This window comes from Lissotriton vulgaris, chromosome 6 (assembly GCF_964263255.1).
Source record: "Lissotriton vulgaris chromosome 6, aLisVul1.2, whole genome shotgun sequence".
NCBI classification, from domain to species: domain Eukaryota; kingdom Metazoa; phylum Chordata; class Amphibia; order Caudata; family Salamandridae; genus Lissotriton; species Lissotriton vulgaris.
In genome coordinates, this window is record NC_141694.1 from 1,234,066,972 (window position 1) to 1,234,094,851 (window position 27,880).

Genomic DNA, 27,880 nt, shown 5'->3' on the forward strand with positions numbered 1-27,880 from the left:
TGCTTGTCTCACCTCAAGCCTTTATTGAGGAAAATTTCTTGTTTTGTCACCTTTATTTAAAATTATGGTACACACCACATTTTGCCCAATCAATTGAAATACACAATGCCCATTTTAAATTAATCCTAAAAGTTTTTAATCTCTAAGAGGAAATATACAGGGTCTGATTTAGATTTTGGTGACAGGGCAATGTATTCCATTTTTAGGAGGAAATTTGAAATCTGGAAGATAATCCACGTAATGTGCGCCACAGTACTGTCTCTGCTATGGGGCTAACTATGCCATTGGATTCTCCTTTAAATCAGCATTTCTTGCAGAAAGTGTTGCTTTTTCCATTAAAGTTGCTGAGGTCTAAGTATTTATCGTTATAAAACACAGACACTGGTCAATGGGCTTCAGTCTATGATGAGGGTCACTGCCATAACAGAAGAGGCTGTATGATAGTCATTTCACCAAGAGGTTTTGCTGATGTACCAAGTAAATATGTGACTCAGAGATAGTCCTGCCTAGAGATCAGAGATTGTCCTGACTACAGTCTGTTGAAATGTAGGAATGTAAATATGGTTAAGAAAACTCATGCAGTGATTTCACCTCCAAAAACCCTACAAGGTCATAATTGTGAGGAATTTCATCACATCAAACAATGATATCTGAAGTCTATGCAATGAACACACAGACGTGCTCAAATACTAGTCAAAATCTAAACAACTATAAGAATGGGCACAATTAGGAAAAAACGTCTCTTCATGGAACTACCCGAAACCTTGTATTAGTTTTGAACCTTTTAATCTGCCACGAGCCCCCAGACTCCATCACTACATTTCCTACTGCCTTCTGCTAACTTACCTGCAAGGTGCCTTTGACCAAGATTCACTGTCAGACAGTAAAAACAAAGGTAGGACGGGCCCGTGATTGAGGTGTATTCAGAGTAGGACTCTGTTTTCATTCCCAAACAGTGCTTTAAAAAGGGGATCCCTGCAGCTTTAGAAAACCTGAACTTTGCATTTTTATTGGCGATTGCCAATATTTCTAAAACTGGTGTGTTTTAGAAGAAGTCAGCTGTTAAGATAGAACACAACAATTTAAGTACCCTACCAAATGACGCATCATGAAAAGGTCTCCACATTCCGATACAGTGACCAGGGCCCTATGTATCAAGGAACCAATTTGCGATTCTGTAATAGCGATTTTTAAGAAATCGCTATTTCAGAATCGCAAAATGGTATGTATCACGAAAAACGCATTTTTTAGCGATTTCTTGATATTCCTTAATTGCGAATTCGCAAATTGCGATTTCGCAATTAAGGAATACTTCCAGGAGGCCCATAGGAAGGAATGGGAATTTTTTCTCAATTTGCGAATTTGCTATTTGCTCATCGCAAATTGAGAATATTTTCAAGGGTGCAGGGGTGTCCAAAGTACACCCTGTTGCACCCCTGAAATATGCATGGGTGCACATGTGGCACACATACATGCCCTAAGGGCATGTATGTGCGTCACATGGCACTTTGAAAAATGCAAAAATATGCATTTTTGAAGGAATTCGCAACTTACCACCAACTAGAAGTTGGTGGTAATTTGTGATTCCTTAAGGCCAATTTGCGAATTTTTTTGGCTTCTTACATTGCATTTAAGGAATCGCAAAATTTGCAATTCCTTAAATGCAATCGCAAAATAAGGAATCGCAAATTTTGCGATTCCTTATTTTGCAAGCAGATTTCCCTGATACATACCATTAGGCCAAATTGCATTCGCAAACGCCGAAATTCTGCGAATTTCGGCGTTTGCGAAGTCAATTTGGCTTGATACATATGGCCCCAAGTTGTTTGTCTCCCAGTAAATTTGTATGCCTGTTTACATAATGTAAAACAATCTTTTATCCAGATTAAGTAAGCCCAGTAAGGTGCCAAAGGCCCCAACTAAGGCATCCTAATTTATCAGACAAGTCCTAGTCACAGCGTTAGTCTCCATTTTACGCAGTTAGTTTCCAGATGGCTCATCGCACAATATAGTAACCTGCATGTCAGTCAATAGTCCCATTCCAGGTCAAAACAGCGCAAACATATGCAAACTCTCTGTGTATCATGGGTTCCCATGCTCACCTAACCGCCAACACTCATGAAGGGCTTCTCTGCTAGCATAGGCAGGGAGATATCTGGGCCTGATCACAGTTAATACTAAATTGTTGCAGGTGTGAAGATGCAGCACTGGTTGGTAGAGCAGCAGTGGAAAAGTGGACACAGGTTTAAAACTTGCAGTGATAAACTGCAGAGGTTTCCAAACAGAAGCTAGTCTGAAGTTCTCCTTGAAGACCCCCGTCATCCACTCATAGCTGCACACACTGAGCTGAAAGGCTTAACTCTGTCATTTGAGTGGAAATCAATACGCACAATTGAAAGCCAGTCAAACTATAAAGTCCTTAAGTTTTAAAAGCACATTTTCCATCTAATACATTGAAGTTGAGGAGAGAAAATCTGAGTAGAATACTACAAATATCCCTTCACCAGCTTACTTTGAAGTCGGTGGACCCCTAAATCATGGAAGGCTATGGGAGAACATAACCATCTGAAACACACAAAAAGTGATGGGAGGAATGCTTGCAATTTGTCTGACCACTGGCAATTGCTCAGGGTAGCATCCCAACCCATCATTCTTTTGGTCACCAAACCACCTCAGTTTGGACCCGGCGATATGCAAATCAGTCTTGTGTCTGCTCCTCATGGGAACAGTACAGCCCAAACTGCCAGGCCAGGTCCTCCCTGAACCAGAACACAAGCAACCCAGGACCGGTTTTGCCCTAGTTATGGGCTCTTCAGCTAGGTATAGCTTAGTTCCAGGAACACAGTGATCATGGGACCCACGTCTGGACATACCCATGCCACTAAGATGACATGAAAATCTACCCGAAAGGTACATGCTGCAAATGGTCCTTCAAGTAAGACCTGGCCAGAGGCTATGGAAGATTGAGATGTAATATGAAAGGCCTAAGCTGGGAGGATGGTCCCAGTCAACAAAGTTACCTTCTGCCTTTGATACTTTGGTGAAGCAAATTCACTTTTGTAATGGGCAGACTATAGGTGCTTGCTGAGGAAAGTTCCACTAGCTTGGGTCAGTCTTAGGGAGAGGCCTCAAAGCAAAATTGAAGTCAGTGATGTAGATTTTGCTAATGCACAGCCCAGCAGCACTGTCACAAAGGTGAAGATGGAGCTTTTTTGATGAGGCGGCATTAGTAGTGGCAAGTGTTTCGCAACTCCGTACGATTGAGATGTGAAAAATAAGGAAATGATGGTCCATGTTTCGGAACTAATCATTAATGGAGGAAGCTATCAGCAGCACAATATGCAAGAGACAATAGTGATCTTCCAGGGTCAGCTCCTCCTGGTTCCTGTGGGCATTGTGTTGTAAATATGGCTTGCACCAGTATTGTTTTCCCGCTCGGAACTCAGCTACTGGATTCTTCGATATAATCTACATGTTGTATAGTCACCAGCAAGTTCGTAATCTTCTAGAAAGTATCAGTGTCTCAACAACACACAGGACCTCTTATGGCTGTCTTACTTAAGCCTGGCACACAGACATTTTTCTGATGAGTAAGAAAGCAGGTCAGTTCTTTGTTGAAGAGAGGCAAGCAAGTTCCAAGATGGCACCTCCTGAGTGGTACATCGGCAAAAACTGACTTTCTAATTTATACAATAATCTAGTCCTTAGATGGATAATATCCTCCATTGTGTACATCTTCTGTTCCTGCAGTATGACAACACCTTAACCTCTGGTGCCTTGGGTCCTTCTTTCCTCTCAGTTGACTGACTGGATAAAAATAGCTCACTTTTGAAGGCTTTGGGACATAGTTTCAACCTTAATAAATATGTATTTTGTTATCGATTTTATATTTGAATCTGGCAAGGGATGTATTATTACATCACCTTTCTATTTATACAGGTAGTTTCTCTATACCAGATCAGATGTTGTCTTGATACATTATTATCCAATTTTGGTAAATCTCTTGTAGAAGGAAGAATTACTAAAGAGTGGTCAGTCTTTGTACAATTAATATGTATAATAAATGTAAGAGTTTAGAAATACTCCAATGTATGATTATCATTGTTGTGCATGCCATCACAGTTACTATGACCAGATTCTTTTAAACAAGCTAGTGAACATTTGAGGGCCGTAGCTAGGATTCGATTCTTTGATGAGATTGAAAATGCACTTTTGTGCAAAAATGCCTTTTTGGGCTTCTGATATAAAGGTCGCAAGATGGGACATGCCTTTGACAGTGTGATCTGTCAATTGGGAACAAACTGCTGCCGGAGCATATGCTGCAACCAAAGGCAAAACCAAGGGGCCTCTAGCTCTGGCCTTTGAGCACTAGCCTTGGCCTACTGGAGAGAAGTGAGGCTGTTCTCCTGCGCCCACTTCACCCTCCTCGGCTTCTACAATGTCACCCCTCGATCCCATGAAAAAATTGTGTGTTAGTACATTTTCACTTCTTTTCCTCCTATGCAGTGGGGTTCATTGCTTCATAGTGCATTGTGGCACATTTTATCAACTCTTTGTCGCGTTGGAAAAGGCTTCATCCCCCAAGTGTTCAAAGTAGTTGGCTCCTTGTTTGAGACTTTTTGGCAACCCTACCCAAGTTGCCAATGCACAGTGGCTTAGCAAGCAAGGTGGTGGCGGCAGGCCCTCCCCCCCCACTCTTAACTACGCCCATTTTGCGGGGTGGCAAACGCAGGAATCGCCAGCACCACCCCCCAAACAGGTGGCAAACACAGAGACCGCCGCAGGCAGCCAGAGGTCTAGCTACGCCTCTGCAAATGCAAAATCCTAGGGTTCCCAATCCAAGGAACTAAAGGAAATCTCTCCCAGGGTGGGAGCTCTGTGTGCATTGCACTTCTTTGCTTTATTGTCTCGAGCTGATTCCCAAATGCAAAATCATCTCTTATCGTTTCCTCCTATGTATGTGCAGTGACAGGGGATCCCTCGTTCTTCAGTTGCAGAGATGTGATGCATGGCCCATTTCACGTATACAATCATCTGCTCTTCCTAGAAGATTCTAATTGCACACTTGGGCCGCCCGCTGTACTGCAATGACAGCAACAGTGTAGTAGCACTGCAAAGGCTAACAAACACAACCAAAGGGCTTACTCATTCATTCTTAGTAAGCATCGCATAAGAAGCATAAAAAGAAATTCATTCAAAATAAGGGTTGTTGTTCCTGTTTCTTGTTCTTTGCTCATCTTTACAGGATCTTTGAGTGATACCAAATTTGTTCTAACACAATCTTCTTTGCTAGTGTACCCTAATCGCTTGTTTTCATAATAGCACACGCTGACACTATCTTCGGAGACCTCTTTAGGACTTCAGTTCAGGCAAGGTTGAACTTTCAACTGTTAAAGTATACAAAAAGCTTGAATTAATTCTCATCCACTGATAATTACACTGGCCGCATCTGAGTCCATCGTTATTTTGCACACCATGCCGCCTCAGTTGGGACCTAGCTATATGCAAATGAGTCTTGACCCTTCTCCAATGGTAACAGTCCAACCTGAAATGCCAGGCTAGGTTTGTGATACGGCCCGAGTGATTACCAGTGGCCGAGATTAATTCAAGCTTTCCATCGATCACTTTTTTGTATACTTCAATAAACTATCAACTGTAGTGCCAAGATACACCGTAGGGCGAAAGTCACACCTTAGAAATATGAAAGGTAGACCTAATCCTAGTTCTTCCTGCTCTATATCCTAGGCACATACAGTGGAAGCAAGGTAGTCCTCCAACTCCGCTCTATAGGGATGCAAGACATCAATACATAGATAGATAGATAGATAGATAGATAGATAGATAGATAGATAGATAGATAGATAGATAGATAGATAGATAGATAAACACAGACTGACAGACATGTTGAACTAAAGTCTACTGCACTTACCTTCACACACTGTGTTGTGTTATAAAAATGTATCCTACATTTGTAAGAAAAAGACTTGCTAACTCTGCATTCATTGTGTTTTCTAGTACAGTTATTGCTTTTTGTTTCATGGCTCTCCTTCTTCACCCCCATTAATACCTATTGATCCGGAAGTGGTGTGACAGTAACCACAATCCCCCACGCATGATGCGTATGGCTTCACTTGCATGACTGCATAAACAGCACAGAGCAAGAGATTCTAGTTTAGATTCTCTGTTTGGTGCTAACCCACTGCATGTGACTAGTACCTCTGCATGCCCTTCTGTCGTTCCTCCTCCTGGGCAGGCAGCTGACGCCCTGTTTGTACATTTGCTTAGGTACCTGGAACGGAAACACAAAAGTGGCAATAAAGACGCTGAAGCCGGGCACAATGTCGCCAGAATCTTTCCTGGAGGAAGCACAAATCATGAAGAAGCTGAAGCACGACAAGCTAGTGCAGCTGTACGCCGTGGTATCCGAAGAGCCAATCTATATCGTCACCGAGTATATGAACAAAGGTCAGACATGTGATGTTGGCTTGGCGTACATGACAGCTGCTGCAATTGTTTTACAGCCACAGTGATTACCTTGAAACGTTTGCTCTGGTGCAGACATGAAACAAGCATTGGCATAGCCAATAGGTCTCTCATTTGGGACCTTATAAGTGTTTAGCCATGCAACAGTTGGTGTTGTTGCACCAAGGATATTCTGCGGCATAACTAAATACTTATAGGGTCCAAAAAGCAAGAACTATTGGCTATGCCAATGCTTGTTTGTTTTTTGTTGCTGTTTTGTTTAAGTTGCCAGATCTACAATAGCTCTACAAAACAGTTCTTTGCATCAAATTAACTTGTTTTCATTGCTCTGAATGTTGTTTCCATTCTGGTTGTACGAAGCAGTCATTCCCGGGGGTGTGGGGTCTGCCTAGCTGTGTACATGCGCCGAACTTTGCAAATGAGAAAAAGCCTGGTGCAGGCACAATTTACAAGTGTGGAGTGAGTGAGCCCCAGGCATCATAACTCACTCACACGGGAGTTCATGCCCTGCACCTGCATACTCAGCATGGTTTAAGGAAACTTGACCCACTCCCTCCCAGGCATCGAACACATATTTACCAAGAAACTCTGAGAAGAGCATGGCTGGTGGTGTGTGTGCCTGGTGAAAGCGTGCACTGACGGCTGGTGGGGTGTGTGCCTGGTGAAAGCGTGCACTGACGGCTGGTGGTGTGTGTGCCTGGTGGAAGCGTGCACTGATGGCTGGTGGTGTGTGTGCCCGGTGGAAACGTGCACTTATGGCTGATGGTGTGTGTGCCCGGTGGAAGCGTGCACTGACAGCTGGTGGTGTGTGTGCCTGGTGAAAGCGTGCACTGACGGCTGGTGGTGTGTGTGCCTGGTGAAAGTGTGCACTGACAGCTGGTGGTGTGTGTGCCTGGTGAAAGCGTGCACCAACGGCTGGTGGCGTGTGTGTGCCTGGTGAAAGCGTGCACCAACAGCTGGTGGTGTGTTCCTGGTGGAAGTGTGCACCGACGGCTCCTGTTTGTGTGTGCCTGGTGAAGGCGTGCAATGACGGCTGGTGGTGTGTGTGCCTGGTGGAAGCGTGCACTGACGGCTGGTGAGGTGTGTGCCTGGTGGATGCGGGCACTGATGGCTGGTAGTGTGTATGCCTCTTGGAAGCGTGCACTGACAGCTGGTGGTGTGTATACCTGGTGGAAGCGTGCACTGACGGCTGGTGGTGTGTGTGCCTGGTGGACACGTGCACTGACGAGTGGTGGTGTGTATGCCTGGTGGAAGCGTGCACTGATGGCTGGTGGTGTTTGTGTCTGGTGAAAGCGTGCACTGACGACTGATGGTGTGTGTGCCTGGTGGAAGCAGGAACATTCACAGTGACAGAAGACACAAATGAAACTGGCAAAGAGGGAGGGGGGAAGGGAGAGGGGAGTGCAGCAGAGGAGCATTCACAGCATTGAAGACACAAATGAAACTGACGAAGAGGGAGGGGGAGAAGGGAGAGGGGAGTGCGAGCAGAGGAGCATGATTCACAGTGATAGAAGACATAAATGAAGCTGACCAGGAGGGAGGGGAAAAAGGGAGGCGGTAGTGCAAGCAGAAGAGCCTGATTACAGCAATGAAAAGACAGATGGCAGCTGTGCACATGCACACGCTCGTGAACACAAGCTGGAGGCCAGCAAAAGCCTCTGGTGGCACTTTTAAAAGCCACTTACTAAATGTCTCGAAGAGACAGCGCATGCGCTGTCTCAGGCGATACCTAAAAATTAGCTTCCGATCACTGCACATAATCTGAAAGGGAATTAAGTGGTACAATCTGAGTTTAAAAAACTCTGATCATAATACAGCAAGATTAAAACCTTACAAAATAAACATGCAAAAAGCAATGAAAAAAATTCATTATATGAATTCAGGGCTGGGCTGGCTTTAAGGCAGTGCAGCTGGTGTGGCAGCACCTGTCGCTGAGCTGGGGGGAGGTAGTGGCACTGTGTTAGAAATACCGTATGGGTTTAAACGTATCTGCTGCAGAGTTCCAATTGTGTCCAACAGTTTTCAGGCAACAATAAAAATGTTAAGATAACTCTAGTGATTAATGTTCATGCTGGAGAGAGATCAGAGTTTTGTCGGGTGGCAGTTTGGCTCATCCTAAAGTAATGCAAAGGGTTAAAATGCCTGCTGCAAAGAACGTGCACCGGGTATATCACAGAACTGTATTTTATTTGGATAGCTCAGTGTGGTATTGCTTCTGTAAAAGAAATCCTTTTGTTACTTGCAGTTCATAAGCTACAAACCGAATATAGCACACTGAGGTATGAACGAGTGAACTAAAGTGTGCAAGTGCTATATACAAAGCATATATAAAAACACAAGGGCTGATATAAACCTAAATTTCAACAACACAATTCTGAATCAGAGTATGGTGTGTACAACATCATAATTGAAACTAATCCTCTAGTGTATTCATCGTCGTTTCAACCCAAAAAAACTTATTTTGAAAGGGTCATCATCAGGACCAAAAAACAAGGCAGCAACCTAGAAAGAGAAAATTATCCTAATTTATTAGCATGAATTAAGAGTTAAAAGGTTTTTAACAAATCTTATACTCATGGGATGCATTAAATACCCCATGTTTCTTCAAATGTAGGCAGCTCAACACTGACGTAATTTAACAGGGGAAATATATACGTTATTTACCGTACCATGTGGATTTTGGTGCGCTAAAAATTAAAAATCGGCATGTTATTCCCCATCGTACCATTATTTATCAGGTGTGCTAAATAGCACCTACACTCGTAATCAGGGCCTATGTTTCCAATTTCCCCAATGAGAGGCCAGAGGGGCCGTTAATAAAAGGGCACTGAAAAAGTGGTGTCCAGTTTCTGCATCAATATAAATTTGGTGCAGTTACCACTCTCTCCATCGTCTGGTGCAAAATGTGCAGAGTTTAACAAAATATAAGTTGTTTCTTACTCAAATCATTCAAATGTTATTCAGATTGTTGCACACATGGAGCAATGTGATACCGACACTTAACGAAAGTTAACTGGTTACCTCTGCTGTTGATTGGTATAAATAACCATCTAAAGAGCCGACCAGGTTATTTACATAGTGTAAACATACCCTCATGATGGACAGGGAGACTGGCTTTTGTCTGCAGCAGAAACAAAAACCTTAAATACTGAAATGAATTTTAAATAGCGTAAATAGAGTTATTCTTTCTCTGCCATGATATTTATGTCACTATTAGGACAAATGTATGTTTACATCACAAACCCGTTCTTAAAGCTGGAGTTATTTCAGGGCACTCTGACTTTAGAAGAGGCATAAATATGTAGCATCTCTTTTTAAGGTCCATTGCTTTCATTCCTAAAGTACTTTTGAGTGAAACAGGTAAAAACTACATTTAATGGAAAAGTTGCTGCATAATTTACCTTTACTTGCCTCATAATTTAGACTACCCTACAGCATAATGTGCCACTGCCAAGAATTTCTGTTGCTCTATCTATATGATAAAAAGTATATCAGATCCCTTTATAGGTTTATGCAGGAGTGTGACACAGTATCTCATGTTTAGGCCTTTTCTTCTGCTTGGAAACCATCCACCCGAAATAGACTCGCCACTGTAATCTGGAGATTGCTCATGGTTACTGTAATCATATGTAGTAAACTCACACAGCATCCCATGGCCCCAATTAAAAGCGACCTGGTTAACTGCAATAAGTCTAGGAGCTGCTGGTACTGCACATATCTCAGTAATGTGATGAAGATCAAGACTGCTGATATTTATTGGGGTAATAATGCCTTTTTATTTACCAGAACTTGCAGATGTTGGTATAATAAGCACTAAAACCTGCATGGCACTCCCCAAAACTAAAGATAGGGTAGTATTTATCACGCCTGAGAAGTTCCCATTCAACAGAGTTGCATTTTATCAGGTGTAATAAATATCATACCAATTACCGGGCAGTACCCCCTAGCAAGGGTAACGAGGTCCTAACCTTGAGTGAGTGGTTATTGACAATTAAAGAGCAGACTGTAATGATCCACAGCTCAGTTCAGGGATACTCCCTTTTATTTTCAGTATATATTGTGTCACTTCTATGTTCTGCTGACATGCGGCAGGATCAACGCCCTGCCCTGTGGGCAACATTGACATGGTATAGACTGAGTTTGGGCCAAGGCTACAAATATGCAGCAAGTACCTAGTATGGTCAAACTGTTCTACCTTATACAAGTATAGTCACGGCCCTCTTGTCTTCCATGGAATGATGGTGTTCTACCACATTAGTGAAGTTTTTATATTAACCTGTACTTTATTACCTCCACAAGGTTGACTACCAAAATATTAGCAAGGTAAGTAGCTGTGGAGTTAGGTATAGTACATCAATGCTTCTATATATATGCTTACCTTAACAGTATAGTTATAGTCAATATTGTGGAGTCTATCTAAGTGAGGGTTAGAATTATTGACGCCAGTCTTGTGATGGGAAACCCGCAAGGATATTTTGTTGTTTTATCAGTTATCTGAAGGATTTGTTTCTATATATACAGAGTATTTCAATTTGTGGTTATTGGCAATGAGGACTATATTTTTGCCAGCTATGTTTTATGATTTTGTGAATTTATCAGGTTGTGATAGTCCCAGTAAAGCATTAATTTGTGTTTTGCCTTCATCAACTCAGAACTTCATTGTTGACAACAATATCTGAGATTTCTGCTTAACAGAATAACAGTATCCTACCATAGCATTCGCCTTGAGTCACACTTTGTACTCATTGACTCATCTCCCTTGGACATTTTTCATATTCGGTGACTCATTCGTTGCTTTCAGGTGTATATTCTGAAGTGAATCAAAAATTCTCCTTAAGAATGTCAAGAGCGCTTGACAAACCAATCGACAGACAGTCATCCTTTAATAATGCGCAGAAAGCTCGTGCGGGCTACGCCATTGATCTGTTTTGATGGCTCCTGACTTCAGCAGCCTTATGTCCTGCTACTGAACCCTCCTTTGTATTGTTTCTTCAGACTCTTGAGAGAGAATCAGAAATCCACACACTTGGAAACAGTCTACTGAAAGTGTATGATAAATGCAACCCTCAGCACACGTCTTGCAGTTAAACACAATCGTAATTCATAACAGTATGCACATATTAGAAACACAGTATTCGATAATCTTTTTATCTTCTTTTTGTTCTTTTTCTTCTTTTATTTCACAAAATTCTTTGTCAGCCAACACGTGTTTTGTCGTAAACATTGGGAATTTGTCCCTCGACTTACTCCAGGCTGAGTAAAACAAAAATGGAAACTGGCCATTGTGACACCATACGGAAAACTAGTGTACAGAAATCTTTGAAGGTCTCCCCGTGACTTGATGTTGCTCCACTTACAAATTGGAGGCATATATACAAGCATGCACTGAGTGGATCCCTAAAACCTTATTTCTAAGAGTTCACCTATTATTCAGTAAAAGAAAGTCTCATAATCAGGATGTGAGATGGGGACCCTGTATTCCCTGCATCTGGGTCTTGGCGAAAACAGATATGCATGAATAAAATCCCATTGTTGCAAAGACTCATATATCTCTCCGATATGTGTTAAAGCGGAAAACTGAAAACCGGAAGGTGCAGAAAACGAAACAATCCAAATAAAACTCATTAGCTGATGTGGGAAAGCCTTTATGTCTCTAATAAGTGTGAACAGTGGCGAAACGAGGACGAGAAAGTGAAATGGACACCAACCAATATTAAATCAAACCTCATGCATAAATAGGAATCGCTCAAATACCTCTAATATTTCCGGTAGAGATCTGTGCAATGAAAGACACAGAAGTATAATCAGAACAACCACGTCATACATGGGTCTACTCTTCTCAGTTACAGCCTGCACATCAATCCTAATCATATTATCACCTACTTTTCATGTGGTGATAATTCTATCCCACATTAAACAATAGACGATATCCGCTGGGAGAGTCATATATTCCAGCTCCAGGCTTGTATGGGATCTTAATTTGATCCAAATAGGCAAACTCTGAAAATCAAAAGAGATGCCTCAATGTATCCAACTTTTTGATATAGGGCATGTTAGTATATAGCCACATATCTCCATAATAGTCAAACTCAGTATGAGTTCAATTCAATTCAAGTATTCTAGTATGTAAAGTGGGAGGAATTTAATTGCGGAAACGTTTCTGTTCATGACTCGTACTCGAGGACACAGCTGGCTGTTTGAAAGATGGATCACTTCGCTTAGCGGTAAGATTGCGGATACGTGTTGCCATGCACATTTGGGAAACCGATTTGGTCTAAATGCGGCATTTTGGATGACATGGGCCCATTAGAGTTAGCATGTCTAATCAAGGTAGTGTGTTTTGTAACTCACTTTACATACTAGAATTGGCAAGACTCAGTATGAGTTTTACTATTATGGAGATATGTGGCTATATACTAACTTGAACTATCTTCATAAGTTGGACTTTACAGCACCATCCTTCGATTTTTGCTTATGATCAATATATGTGTGACTTCTAAGTGACGACATTATACCTAGTATTATACCACTGATCAATAGAGTCTCACTGAAAGTGTATGCACTGTCTTTATCTATGTAGGCTACCACTCACTACTTTTCCAAACAACTTGGTATTCCTGCCATGATCCGCTTCGTTTACTTGATGCTTACAAAGTTTGAGTAAACCAGACCTACCTTTTGAAGACGAGTCAATTCATAGAGCAAGCAACCCATATTGGGGTGGGCTGTGCAAGTGATGGCCTTTTCTCAGAAAGGCAGGATGTCTGTGCCCTGTGCTGCAATGTAACAGTGATCATTTCCGCCTCGAGGAGTGGAAACATTTCCAAGGGTCTTACTACCCACAGACACTTACTGGGTAACAATCAACAGAAAAAGAAGCCTATATGGGTTTCAACAGTCTCTAAATGGTGTTCCGGAGAGAAACCAGATTAGTGTGAGAAAATTATCAGCAATGAAAAATCAAAAAGTTCAAAGTCTGTTGTGAGAGGGGTGCGGGATTACACTCTATATGGACACACTAACCCCACAGAAAGCTTATTCTTTTGAAGACTAGGAGTTTTCCTTGGCATACAATCTTTGTTTTAAAGGAAAGGCCTCAAAAAGAAATGTTAATCAGCAAATTGGCAAACCAGGAACCAGACGTCATATACTGTGTGCCGTATCTTTAAAGAACCCTAAAGGCAGGCCCGCTGCCTGTGTCCCACACTAATTATATTAAAGATAAAGGCTGATCATGAGATTCATGGGAGTTTTTTACAGGCTATGAGTTTGTCTGAATGACTGTGTGGCATTTCCTTCTTGAATTATCAGCAAACTAATACTAGTCTTCCATATTTAGACCATTTTAAAAGGCTATCATGTCCATGAAGTGTGTAGGTATTTTTGTATGTCCTCACCCAGGATGCCAAAGCCTATCTGAAAAAGAAATTTCAAAAAGATCTACTCCTATGGTTTGCTGTGGTACTTAGACAAAATATTGAATTCAAAATATCGGGAGACAGAAATGTCGGGAAAAAAATATTGTGATTAAAAAATATAGTGATAAAAAATTATAGGTTGTAAAAATATCATTTTTTTGCGTAAGTAATATCATTCTTAAGAATATTGTTCTTTTTAATATTGGTTTCAGTAATATATTGTTAAAAATTGGTTTTCATTTTTTTTTTTTTACATTTCTATTTTATTGTAGGACTCACCTTCGCACCTGCTCAAATAACTGGGTGCCATGTAGGGTTATTAGTGTGCTATACAAATAGACATAAAATTCTGCCTTTTGGAAAACTGTTCTCTAATATGTTATCCCCTTTTTACTATGCACACAATAACGTTAAATTATCTATCTATTCCAATATGATACACAAACTGAAAGCTTCAATATCATAGGATGTCAACTCATAAGCAGACAATTCTGCAGACTTGTTTATCCCGGACTTACTTCCTCAAATGGTTTTCTAATAATCTTAGCCCAGGAAAAAAGATCACCTTTATTGCGATTCATTTTCAGCACATTCGTAACACTCTTATTTAAGATCTTCCGGTGGATCCCCACCGAGACCAGGAAGACGGTCACCCAGGCCCTCGTCACCAGCCGACTGGACTACGGCAACGCCCTCTATGCCGGAACCACCGCCAAGCTCCAGAAGAGACTCCAGCGGATCCAGAACGCCTCAGCCAGACTCATCCTCGACATCCCACGACACAGCCACATCTCCGAACATCTGAGAGACCTTCATTGGCTCCCCGTCAACAAAAGAATCACCTTCCGCCTCCTCACCCACGCACACAAAGCCCTACACGACCAAGGCCCGAGCTACCTCAACAACCACATCAACTTCCACGCTCCCAAACGACATCTCCGATCAGCCAGCCACGCCCTCGCCACCGTCCCCCGCATCCGAAGAACGACAACAGGAGGAAGATCCTTCTCCTACCTGGCCGCCAAGACCTGGAACTCCCTCCCGACCGACCTGCGCCTGACCCAAGACCACCTCTCCTTCAGGAAGAAGCTCAAGACCTGGCTTTTCGAGCAGTAGCAGCACTCCCCCCCCCCCCCCCCCCCCCTAGCGCCTTGAGACCCTCCGGGTAAGTAGTGCGCTATATAAATGTCTGTGATTGATTGATTGATTGATTGATTGATTGATTGATTGATTATTTAAGGGGGTAAATTTTGTTTTAGTATCCAAAATGTTATACTTTGACTCTTGGAAAAAGCAGTGAACGGTTGCTTTAGTATCTGAAACTGGAATTACAGTTATCTTCATGCGGCAGTAAGATTGTTAATTTACAGTATAATAATGGATTCTTTTGATGCAGGTGAAATAACCTATTTAGAGTGTAATTATGCATACATTCATGAGTCAGGTAGATAGCTCATTACTGTGGAATCAGTGACACCTTTGCTTGCTGCTGAGATAGCTCAGTGGGTTGATTCTGAGTAAGCTATCCGGATATGTAAGCAACCTTTCTCCTTCATGTGGTGTGCATTCGATGAATGGTTAGCACTCTTTGTGTAATAATGTATATGTGAAATAAAAAAATTATGAAAATGCGGACACTTCAATAACGACAGTGCATCAGCTCTGGAGCTACTCAGAGAAAGTTGTGGAAAACGCAGTTTTTTGAAGGACAACAATAATACCGACAGCAGCTCACTTGAATAATGAATATAAGCTAATTTTTGTTTATCCTTTCCTTCTTTCTTTCCTTCTTTCAATCCTTCTCTCTTTGCTCATTCTTTCAATCTATCCTTCTTTCTTTCTCTCTTTCTTTTTATCCTTCTTTCTTCCTTAGATCCTGGTGTCTTCTTTCTTTCTCGCCCTCTTTCTGTCTTTCTTGCTTTCTTTCTTTCTTTCTTTCCTTCTTTCACAAAGGTAAGAGGCTGTCAACCAATGCCAAACCAACTGGCTTTTTTTTTAGATATGTGTTAGCGGGGAATCTTCATGACAACGCAGGGATTACAACGAAAGTCGTTACAACGACTTTCGCTGGAGGGCGCTGTTGGATAGGGAATAGTTTAATTTTCTATCCAACACCTTCCCTACTGTCAACGTGGGCTGGAGTTGGAATAGAAAATTAAACTATTCCACTATGCATCGCCCTCCAGCGAAAGTCGTTGTAACGACTTTCGTTGTAATCCCCGTGTTGTAATGGCATGCAGGGTAAAAGCCCGCGTTATAATTCCATACAACCTGTGTTAGCAAAGACCTATTGATTTTACTAAAATGTTGTGGATAACATATTTACTTCAAGGTTTTCAGCATTCAGCCAAACTTCATCCATTAGCCTGTGGTTGTGTCATTCACATTTTTCTTTCCCCAACCCCAACAGGAGGCAAGTGTCAGCCATCTTCAGCTATTAGTTGACTTCACTATGAATTAAGGCATGCTGCCTTTTCATAAGGAGCATATCCACAAACAAAATATGTTCCTTCAGTGCCAGGGAGTGCTATGGTAATGTGTGCTTTTGTGAAACAAATTTGTTTTTGCCTTTAGCCAATTGTTTTAATTGATGAGAGCCCCGGCGGCTTCCTGAACAATAAAGTTTCACAAAAACTATAACAAAACAAGACAAGAATTGCCAAACTCCAGACCTATTGCATTTGACAATGCTTGTTGGATACAATTCTGAGCCCAATCATTAGATGTCAGAACTATGCATCTAGTAGACTCAAGCTGCAAACCATTTTTTATAGGTAAATGATGTTTGTATTTCTGCAGCATTTCGATCATACATCAGAAAACAATAGTTCACTGTATAGAACTATTTCTGGGCATTCACCTTTATCCTGCATCTCATCCACTATCCATCATTTCATCCATCCCTGCTTAACCCCACAAACGTGAAGTTATCCAAGTTCCTCTTCAAGAGATAGCAATTATTAATGGCGTCCATCATTTATACTTTAACTTATATAAACACTTCCAATAATTAGTGACCTCCTCCACTCTTCTTCGGAAACCACCGCCACTTGGCCAAGCCTTCCTCAACCAAGTCGTTGTAGATATTAAGAAGCTATTCTTCCACCTAAGGTAGACTAATCTGAAAGTGTTTAACACAATATTATAGATTAGAAGGCTATGTTTTTTTGCTTCAGTTTGATTTGGCTGTTGCAAAATAGCACTGACCTGTGCAGAAAGGAACAGATTTCATGAACTTTACCTCACCATGAGTTATATAATGCAAGCTAAGTAGCACCTGAGTGCAAATGAGCCCTCCCTGGGCAGTTTATGCAATCTGACTACAAATAATTTTCTTCCCAAGAATGCTAATTATGGATTGTACTGCTCTCTTTCAAAAGAGTATAGGAATACAAGGGCCGCCTGTTTAGGAACTACTATAAGAGCACCCATAAATGGAGCTGCACCCTTATTGGCACACAGTTTTGGAGTTGTAGCACCACAGGGTCCACGTTTTGCCCAGTAATGGACTTGCCAACTTACAAAGGTGCAAAGAGATACTCTTTTAATAATAATAATGCCTACATATTTCCAAGAAACATAATTAGCTTCAAACTGGATATGAGGTTGATTTCCCAAAACCCTATGTCATGATCATAATCCATAACTATAGTACATATGGTTTCACCTTACTTCTGTAAGAGTGGGAAGAACGTTATTCAATGCCCCTTATTTTCACATGCTCAGTGCCTGTTTAGAGTTCCAGATAAACTTTGGACCTGTACTCCATTGACAGGATATTACGCCTAAGTCATTTTAATAGATGTATTTAACGTTATCTCAACTTTCTGTAACACTGTACATGTTTTGCATTTTCAGGAAGTTTACTAGATTTCCTCAAAGATGGAGAAGGGCGGAACTTAAAGTTGCCAAATTTAGTGGACATGGCAGCACAGGTATGTGCAAAAAGAGGGGAAAAAAGGTGATAGTTTCTGATGTAGAAGTTGGCCTTGCTTTTGCATTAAACATGCTGTATTTTTCCAACAGGTGGCAGGAGGCATGGCTTACATTGAGCGAATGAACTACATCCACCGTGACTTGCGATCTGCCAATATACTCGTGGGTAATGGGCTCATCTGCAAGATCGCAGACTTTGGGCTGGCAAGGCTGATTGAAGACAATGAGTACACAGCACGGCAAGGTAAGATCTTCAGAATGAAATATTGACGACTAACCAAAGGGTTGAATGATTGAACTTGTGTTTATCGTACTATGTTTGCTTCACTAGTCCTCAAATAAAGCATATCTTGCTCTAGTAAGTAATATGTGCTGGTCGAAAGATGTGTCATGCCATCAAGAAAGTGAAAATAAGAGAGACATGTACTGGTGAGAAGTATTCTTGTTTGTCGCCAAGTCAATTTCTCAAGTTTCAATACCTAAATTCCAGGATTAAGAGACCTAACGCTTGGGTAAACTTCATAAACTTCCTTGGATTGAAGAGGGACTGAACCTATTGTCCAGGAAGTAGATGGTCTTATAGCTAAATCTGACACTAAAGGTATCCCTTGGTAAAGTCAAGGAAAACAGGAGGTTGTGCAGTCTTTTGTCGGTCTCTGGCATCCATTTTTGCAATCTGACATATTCCCAGATGGGAAGAAAGCAAGATATATACCCATTTGGAGGTGCCGTTAGGTGGATGTAAAAAAGAGAGGTCAAGTTGACTTGAATTGGCTGAAGTGTTTGGAACTTCCTGTTCCATCTTCCAAACTTTTACTGCATATTCTTTTAATGACTGTTGGACTTTAGTCCATCGTGGGTGATTTCATAAAACATTGTTGTCAAAAATTCTATGGTGGTGACTTTTCATAAAACCATAAGGTGCTTAACTCGGTTGTGTTTTTCAACCAAATGAGTCCTGTATATACATTTTGCATAAGAGATAAACCCTTAGAGGCCTCTTCGAAGAGATGGCAAAACATGCATGCATAACATGCTTATGTGTAAAGTATACTTGTGTTCTATCTAGGGTTGTGGATGGAAGATTACCTTAACTAAGATTCCCTTTGTTTAGTTCAAGTGCATGATTTAGCACTATGTGTGTCAAAGCCCTTTTGGGGGACACAGGGAAATGAACAACAACTCTGGTCATTGAGACTTTTTACTACTGCTTAACCAAGGCCTGGCCTACTGTGGCACTACGAAATCAAAATCAAGTATCCCCATTAAAGTTGGAACCTCAGGGTACCAAGGCGAGAAGTCCTAGGCCTCCCAATAGGGCAGTGTAGGGGTTAGAGACTGACAGTGTGACATCCTCACCTTCCTTTAATGTTGTTGAGGAGCTCCATTCTGCCCTCGACTGGTGATTGATGCTCTAGTGTGTGAAAAACCCAAAGTGAAAGCTCCTTCCCAGACAAATGAAGAGTCCACCCTCTAGTTCAGGTGATTCTTCAATTTTGGAAATTGTCCCTTTAGGGGCAGTACAGAACATCGGCTGCCGGAACTAGTCTTTGGAGGCCACAGACATGGTCAGACTCTCCAGCTTTCTCCTTCTCTTTGGTTAGCGCATAGCACTGGTTATGGTTTAAGCAGTGAGGCCATCTCCAATACTTAAGCCACCTCCTGCGTTGCTCCCTCTCTTTTTTTTCTTGGGGACAGGGCCCCAAAGGTGATTTAAAAATGATCATTGAGGCACAGATCCCACCCCAGCACTTTTTTTTAAAACTTTTTTTTTGCAGATTTTTGAAGTACAAAGCAAAGCACAGAGCCCAATGGTGTCATATAGCAGATACATCCCGACAATGACAGTTCAATACATTCTCCACTGCAGAATATGTCAACACAATTTTGTTATAACATAACATCTGGCATTAAACATAAACAATTTGTAATCAAAGGCTATCCCACCGAATTCTCCAGAATACCATTAATTGCCAAGTAAACGCATAACCGTCCGTATCAGATTATCCCATGTGTGTAGAAATATGATTAAGAATGTGCCGTCCCAATCAGCCTATCCCCGCAGGTTCCTTACCCCTGGCATCATTGTGTTTGCTGCAGTGAGGTCAGGTAGTTACGAAGAGGTCCCCAAATATCTCTGGGTCTGGAAGCTACAGGACAAGTGTTGACATACATATCGCTGTGTATTGTGCAAGTTGTCATACTTTGTATCCACCCCGTTTTCGTCGGCGCTCTTTTACCTCCCCAGGATATCGCAACCTCTTGTTTGGCTAAAAGCAACGCAATAGCAGGGAACCTCCGAACTTTTAATGGTATTTGCACCAGATACTCCAATAGCGCAATCTCTGGGAGCGGTTCCAATGAAATTTGAATCATTACGCTAAGGAGTCTGTGGACTTCCGTCCAATAATCATGGACTCGCGGGCAGCACCAGGCTAAATGTGCAAAGTCTGCATGCGGTGCTTGACAGCGCTGACATGTGTGTGGTCTGGAGGGGTCTATCCTGTGTTATCTGGCAGGTGTAGCATATAGCCTACGGAGAAATTTAAAGTGTAGCAGCCTATGTTTGCTATTTAACAACACCCTCCCAGTGACCCTGCAGCATGCCAGCCACTGCTCATCTGTGATGGAAATGCCCAAATCCGACTCCCAAGCAGAGCGGACTCGCGAGTCATCTAGTGGTATCATCTCGGAGCAGGCCTTATAAAGCTGCGATATGAGGTGCAGTCCCTTGTCACTGGTTATCACCAAAGTGAGAGGGGAGAAGGAGGGTGGCTCCAACCGATAATCCGGGAACTTAGCACGTAGTGCTGCTCGCAACCTGGCTAATATAAACCTGTCCATGAACGAGGCTTCCGAAAGTGCAGCCATGTCTTCCGGGTCAAAGATATGACCGTCAGGGAAGAGATCTCCCATGGCGCGAAAATCGAATTTAGCACAAGTTCTTTGTACTAGTCTTTCGGAGGTAATGGGCAGGAAGGGGCCATTCACAATGGGAAGGGAGGAGGAATACAGAGTACTCATCTGTGTAATTTTACTTAGTTCCCGCCATGCCCAACTGGTGGTGTAAACAGGCTGTGTAGTTTTGGGATCTTGGGGGACACCCAAGGGTATCACCGAGGCCAACGAATCAGGGAAAACTGTGTCTGATTCGGGGCAAAGATAAGTAGTTCTAGCATCCGGGTGGTACCAAGAATGTGCAAAACTGGCTTGCACAGTTAAATAGTATAAATGCAAATCAGGTACACCATACCCGCCCCGGCTGTAAGGAAGGGTCATGATTTGCAACCGCACTCTGGGTGTCTTGTTTCCCCAAACTTATTTTTATCTGTAAGGACAGCAAAGTGTTGAAAAATGTATTGGTTAGGGGAATCGGAATGTTCTGAAATAAGTACAGAAATCTGGGGAGGAGTATCATTTTTATCAGGGCTACGCGTCCCGCTATAGAGAGCGGAAGTTTAAGCCAGGAATCGATTTGCGCCTCTAGTTGAGAAATCGCCACTCCGTAGTTCCGTCACACTATCTGTTCGGTATCGCGATGGGTGTGGATACCTAAATATTTCACTGAATCAGTACACCATTCTAATGGGAACTCCGTGTTCCAGCGATCCATTCCCTCAGTGAGCGGGAAGATGATTGATTTACACCAATTTATTTTTAGGCCAGAAAAAGTGCCAAATCGTAGGACCTCTCTGAGAAGTGGATTGAGGTTAATCTGGGGGTCATACACATACAAAATTGTGTCGTTCGCATATAAGGAGACTAATAAAGGGCCCGTTTTGAATACCAAGCTTCTGTGGAGATGTTTTTCCTGGAAGTGCCTGATTAATGGGTCCATTGCCAAAATAAATAATACGGGGGAGAGGGGACAGCCCTGGCGTGTTCTGCGCGACAAAGCAAAGGGAGCAGATAGCGTCCCGTTTAAGCGTAGTCGAGCGGTAGATCGTGTATGAAGCAAGGCGGTAGTTGCAATGAAACCCTGGGGCATAGTCCCACCCCAGCACTTGGGTTGGTTCCTGCTTGCCTTGGATCCCACTAGCCTCACAGTCACACACTTGCATTCAACATAGAGTCACAGTGCCAGTCACCTTACATTCTCCCCCTGCACACACCACTCACTCAGGGATGTTGGTGCAGGTTCTAAGCACATCATGGCAGTGGAAATTGACCTGGGTGAGGCGAGTACACATCTCACTTTTAAAGGACAGGAAAAGGGCCTGTTCTTTTCTAAAAAAGGTATGCTGCCACCTCTGGTTTATGATTATTTTGCAACATGGACAGTAGTCCCATGGCATAGGAAGCCAAGGCACGCTTGGTGTGCCCGCACAGACCACTGAGCCTCATTCAGGGTCTCAGAACTTTTCAAACATCCTTGGCATCAATATACACACACTTTATTGTCATGTGTGCTGGGAACAAAAACATCTGGATAGCAGTGAAAACTACAGCTGAGTTACTCAGGGCAGGAGAGGCACCATGGTCTGCAGTTCATGAATGGGCAAGAGACGTTCAGCTGAGGTGCTGTAACTTAGCTTCGGTGGTACTAGGTACCTTGAAGCTTTGTTTACTAGAATCCGGTCCAAGATTGAATGTTTCCCCCAAGGATACTAGAAAAACAGGACCTTTTCAACAATTCAGAAAATAGTTGACGTGGTGAATGAAGAGAGCTTTAGAAAATAGTTTATGTGGTGAATGAAGAGAACTTTCAAGCAGAGTCACTGCAGCACAACACCTGAGATCTTGTTTTCAAATCTTTCTTCTGTATTTTTGTATCTTAGTTTTATGTGGCATTGTTCTTCACACTTAGGGGGTCATTAGGATCGCGGACGGACATGCGTCCGTCCGCGACCCCTGAGTAGGAGGGAACGTCCGCATGGGCTGCGGCGTTCCCTCTGTGCAGATTAGGATGTGACCGCCATCCTGGCGGTCACATCCTCTATATATTAACATTGCGGCGGGTGGAGCTTCAAGCTGCACCCGCAGCAATGTTAAAAATGCACGCATTGCATTTGAATGAAGAAAGTGGCAGGCACCGTGCGGTGCCTGCCGCTTACTGCATACAAATGCAGGGGGGTACCATAGGTACCCCCCATGTGCACCCCCACCCCCCTTCACCTAGGGGGCCCGCAACGGGCCCCCGCAGTGAAGTTACACATGCTTTTCCCTGGCGGAAAAGCTGACGCGGAAAAGCATGTTTCCAAGCACATCCTAATCTGGCTGACGGTGTCTGAGAGACACCGTCACCATATTAGTGCTTTTCCGCCGCGGTTGTAAGCCAACCGCGGAGGAAAAGCTGCAGACGGAAACCAGGACCCACCAGCCATCCTAATGTGGCAGTGGGTCTTGGTGGGTCCGCAGAGGATTTTCCGCATCCTCCAGGCCGGCGGTGGCTTCCGCCGGCCCGGAGGATGCGGATAATCCTCCATCCTAATCAGCCCCTTTGTGCCTATTTTCACATGAAATGCTTAAGAAATACTTACTGCAAACCTGGAGAAGAATGGAAGTATGCAGTGGCCCCATGTAAAATACATAAGTGGTTCACGTTGCCAACGCATGTATTTGTCCTGGCAGTGATCAGAACTAAAAAGAAAGATCAATACCAAGTTGTTGTATTCCACAAGGGAGTTGGACGCATACTGTTCTTTGAAACATAAATCTAGAAGCCGCCTTTTGATGTGGCAGTATGGCCCAGGCATTTACCTTGGCTTTAATGTGGTTGACCCCCCAGAGCTGGCTTCAGAGAGGAATGTTGAAAACCTATCCGCTCTTTATACATGTATGTGTGCATTCTTCTAATGTACTTCAGACTCCGAGCATCTGTTCCTCATTTAGCAGCTGCAGTACCTGAGTAACGCTAAGACCTCGACGGATTGTGTTTTTTTGGGTTCCTGGAGGTTGCACGCAGAGTCTAGATTTAGGACGGCACGTGCTATACTCAAAGTGAGAGCTAAAGAAAGAGTTTGACTCTTATTTGCAGAGCAAGCAGAATCACAAACAGGTAGCATAATCGATATATCAAATCTTTTCTGTAGTGAGAGCTACTTCTGATCCGTGAAAATCATTGTGAGCTACTAAAGGCCAAGCAACTCGTGCATTGTTCCTAGAGACCCCCCCCCATCCAGCTTCCACTGACTTTAAGAGAAATTTTTACGGAGCCAGTAAAGTGTACAAAATACAAAGAGTGCCCTTGAAACTCTGCTAAGAATGACATGAATGTGTGTTGTCACCATACTTTATAGTATGGCGAGAGAAGAGTAAGTTTGCAAATAAAAGTACTGCTGTTTTGACCTCAGTGGAAGCTGATAAGATGGAAAAAAAATTATTTACTGAAATGCCCACATAAAAACGTTGTTCTTCTCTGCTGTGCATGTTTAAGAGTGAACTCCCTGTGCAACTTCAGAGCTTATTTATAATTTTATAATTCACAGTTTATTTATTCATTTATTTGCGGAGTTTCATATAGCGCTGGCTAGACCCGGCGGTATCAGAGCGCTTTACTTGAGGAAATAGCGAGTTACAAAATGAACATCAGATTACAGGAGCCTGGTTTCAGCATCAACGTTGCCATGAACGGTCTGCCTTTTCTTCCTTGATTCAGCTTATACTTTCAGTGTGGAAGACAGCCGATTCAAGAAAAAAAAGTCAGCTCTTTCAAAGGAACGTCAATACAATTGTGATTTATATCGCAAGCTCGGAAGTTGAATAGGGAGTTCATTTTTAAACATGCACAGCGGAGAAAAACGAAGTTTCATAAGGGTATTTCGATAAATGAAAACATTTCCATCTCATCAGCTTACAGTGAATTACAAACAGCACCACTTATATTGCAAAAGCAGGGTGCTCTCTTAGTTTATAGGGCAAGAATTAACACACCCCTGGAAGAAGCACATATCCATTTACGCTTCTAGAGTGGGGTGAAAAAAGGCTGAACCAAGACATAAAAGTCAGGCCATTCGGTACAACGTAATTGTGCTTTTTAACTGGGCCTGGTAACAATGATTCAATGAATTCCGTTTTGCATTTTTTTTAAACCAACGTTCCTTCGATTTTTCTGACTGCATACCTCAAGTTGGAAATTATAGCTGCCCCAGGCCTTTCACTGATTGTGCTCTTGCGCCGTGTGCAGCACCAACCACCAGCTCCCTATGAAAACCAGAAAACCCAGGCCTTATAATATGGCACCGGTGTCAAGGCTGCTGCTTCTGCCCACTGGCCACAAGGTTGTGTGGTTGTGTAAGTTGGAATCATGATGCCCGGCTGTAGAAGGCAGGCGGCACGAATCCGTAGGGCAGTCTAATACCGCACATGCCGGAGTCAGACTTTCGGCAATGATGTCACCTGCTTCTGCCAGCCCCACCCCAAATAAACTCAATTGAGCCAATCAGAGCAGCTGGTTTGTGTAATGAAGGCCAAAAGTGGCCTGAAATAAACACAGTAATAAAAACTGGCTGCACAATGGTAAAAGGAGATACCGGGTCACAACCCTGACCTGACAAAGGAGCACAAGCCCTGAAGCCTCAAAGGATATTCTTCTAGTTGCAAACATGCCTTCTTCAGAGAATACACAGAAGGAATTTCCTAAGAATTCTAGGCCCAAAGCTCCAGAATTTTCTGAACCTCAGCTTGAGAGCATAACTCAACCACCTGCAATTCAGAAAATTCTTTTAAAACTTTTCTGTGCAACTTAGCCTTTTGTCTCATTACTTATAGAAAACCAGTGAACAAGGAATACTCAGTAGAGGCTTTGCTCTTCAGCTGTTTGGACTTTAAATCCCTATTGTTGTGACGTTTATTTGGATTGGCACTGCTTTATAAAATAAGTGTGAGGAGAAACACACCGCTAGGCGAAACCTCTTAACACATAAATAACAGTGGCAGCTGGATTCTACTAGGATGGAGGGCCACGCACATAAAGGAAATATTATTAAAAATAAATAAATAAAACTTACCTGACTTGACGCAAAGTCCTCACTCCGAACCTCTGCATCACTACAACCGGATGCTGGAACTGCCTTGCCTAATCCTGGCGCTGCTCACATACAGCATGTGAGCAGCGCCAGGATTGGTGGGAGCGGCCTTACTCGGCGCTCCACAGCGACCTGGAGGCCTGCACTGTCTCTCAAATCAGTTGTCTTAAGGCATCTGGGTTGAGAGGTTTAAAGTGCACATTTGTGGCTGGCCGTCCCAAGACTTTCGGCCAAAAAGGCTGGCGCACTTTAAACAGTGCACAGCCAGCCCACCCCCTCCCTGCTGAGTGACATGCTGCTGTCACTCAGCAGCAGCCCCGCCCCCGTCCTGACGCTCGGCTCGGGACAGGCGATGAAAATTAAAATTGTAATTAATTACCATTTTATTTTTCATCTTTGGGGGGGATTTTTAAGTGGGGCGACGCTCCTTCGCTCTATCTAATGGAGGAGTCGCCCCTGATTAATAATAAAACATCTCAGTCTACCATATTTTGTTTACTGTGTAAGCTACAATGTTCGACGCTGTATATGTGGCTTAGGAGTGCCATTGTACTATTGATAAGCTGAAGGCTTGGGAAGTGGAGAAAAGGATGAGTGATTAATATACAGTAATAAAGCTTGCCCATACCCGAAAAAAAGACGAGATGATCATTAGGATAAGAAAGGGTTTCTATTAGTGGGGTGTCCCTAAGAGTAGATCGTCACCCCAGGCCTGCATGGACAGTACCTGCGGTCTCCCAACATGGTGTGTGGGCTGATGAGAATCTGAAAAGGCCACATTCTATACTGCACTGTGAAGAGGCTGTCACAAGAAGGTTTCTGGAGATGTGAAGGAAGACCCACTGTGATACTGATCATTGGGCTTAAGGAACTAACGGAAGTTGTTTAGGCAGAAGATGAAAGATTAGGGAATATCCTCTGGAGAGAGAAAGAAAATAATAAAGATGTATAATATACAGACGATTGTAACTGCGTGATCAGTAAAAATAGAATTTCTTTTATGCGTTAATATTCATTAGAACATTGGAATGTACAGCACTCCATTGAATACAATGGAGTGCTCCGGGCTTCTACGGGTCGGTAGAAGCCCGCAGAGCAACATTCCAATGTTGTTTTTGGTCACAGCTGCTGCTGTGAACAAAGGCCCCTCGGTGCCCAAGGTGATTGAAACCCCCTCAGGTTCCAAGAGGATTTTGCTTTTAGTAATTAGAACATTCTGCCCTCTAGTGGTGGAATGTTCTAATAGCCTTAGAGCCCTCCTAGCTGACTCTACCTGGCCATTAATGGCCCGCTTCCTTGTTTAAGGCCTTCCCTTCTTTAACAAGGGAGCGGACCTCTAATGGCCGGTAGAGCCTGCTAGGTCAGGCTCTAAGGCTATATTATATTATCTTTTTATCCAATTTTCTACCTTCATATCTTTGTTGAGCAAATGTCCTGTCACTACAAATCTCAGCCACAATTCAACGTCAAACATGATGAACATCGCCGACTGGATGAGAAACAACTGCCTACAACTCAACACAGACAAAGACAGAAATGTTGCTCATTGGAAACACCTACCCATGGAACGACTCCTGGTGGCCCCCAGAACTTGGACACTCACAGCCTCCGACTGGCCATGCCCACAACCTCAACATCCTCAACAGTAAGCTCACAATGAGAAAAACGATCAATGCATTTTCATCCCCCTGCTTCATCACCCTCTGCATGCTTCGTGAGGTTTTCAAGTGGCTCCCCATCGACACTAGATGCACCGTTACACAAGCCCTGGTCACCCTCGGACTAGGCTACCGCAGCACACTCTACATAGGAATCATCGCACACTTCCTCAAGAGACTGCAGGCGATACAAAACGCAGCTGCCAGACTCATCCTAGACCTCCCCAAGTGGACCCATATCCCCCCACATCAAGAAGCTCCACTGGATCCCCATCCAGAGGAGAGGCCAGTTCAAGATGCTGATCAATCCCTTCACAGCCCTCCACAACCAAGCACCAGCATACATCAACCACCGATCCAACTTCTACCTTCCCTCCAGACGTCTGGGCTCTGCCTCCCTCTGCCTCGCCCACACACC

The 27,880-nt window shown here is 43.0% G+C and overlaps 1 protein-coding gene across 3 annotated transcripts in view; it reads left to right on the plus strand.

The window, feature by feature from the left end:
• FYN (FYN proto-oncogene, Src family tyrosine kinase) overlaps positions 1-27,880 on the plus strand; it is a 493,823-nt gene that overhangs the window by 408,564 nt on the left and 57,379 nt on the right. For all 3 annotated transcript variants that reach the window (XM_086927332.1, XM_086927330.1, XM_086927331.1), the window contains 3 exons: positions 6,286-6,465; positions 17,760-17,836; positions 17,928-18,081. In XM_086927332.1, the coding sequence (XP_086783458.1) occupies positions 6,286-6,465; positions 17,760-17,836; positions 17,928-18,081 (411 nt within the window). The remainder of the gene's footprint in view (positions 1-6,285; positions 6,466-17,759; positions 17,837-17,927; positions 18,082-27,880) is intronic.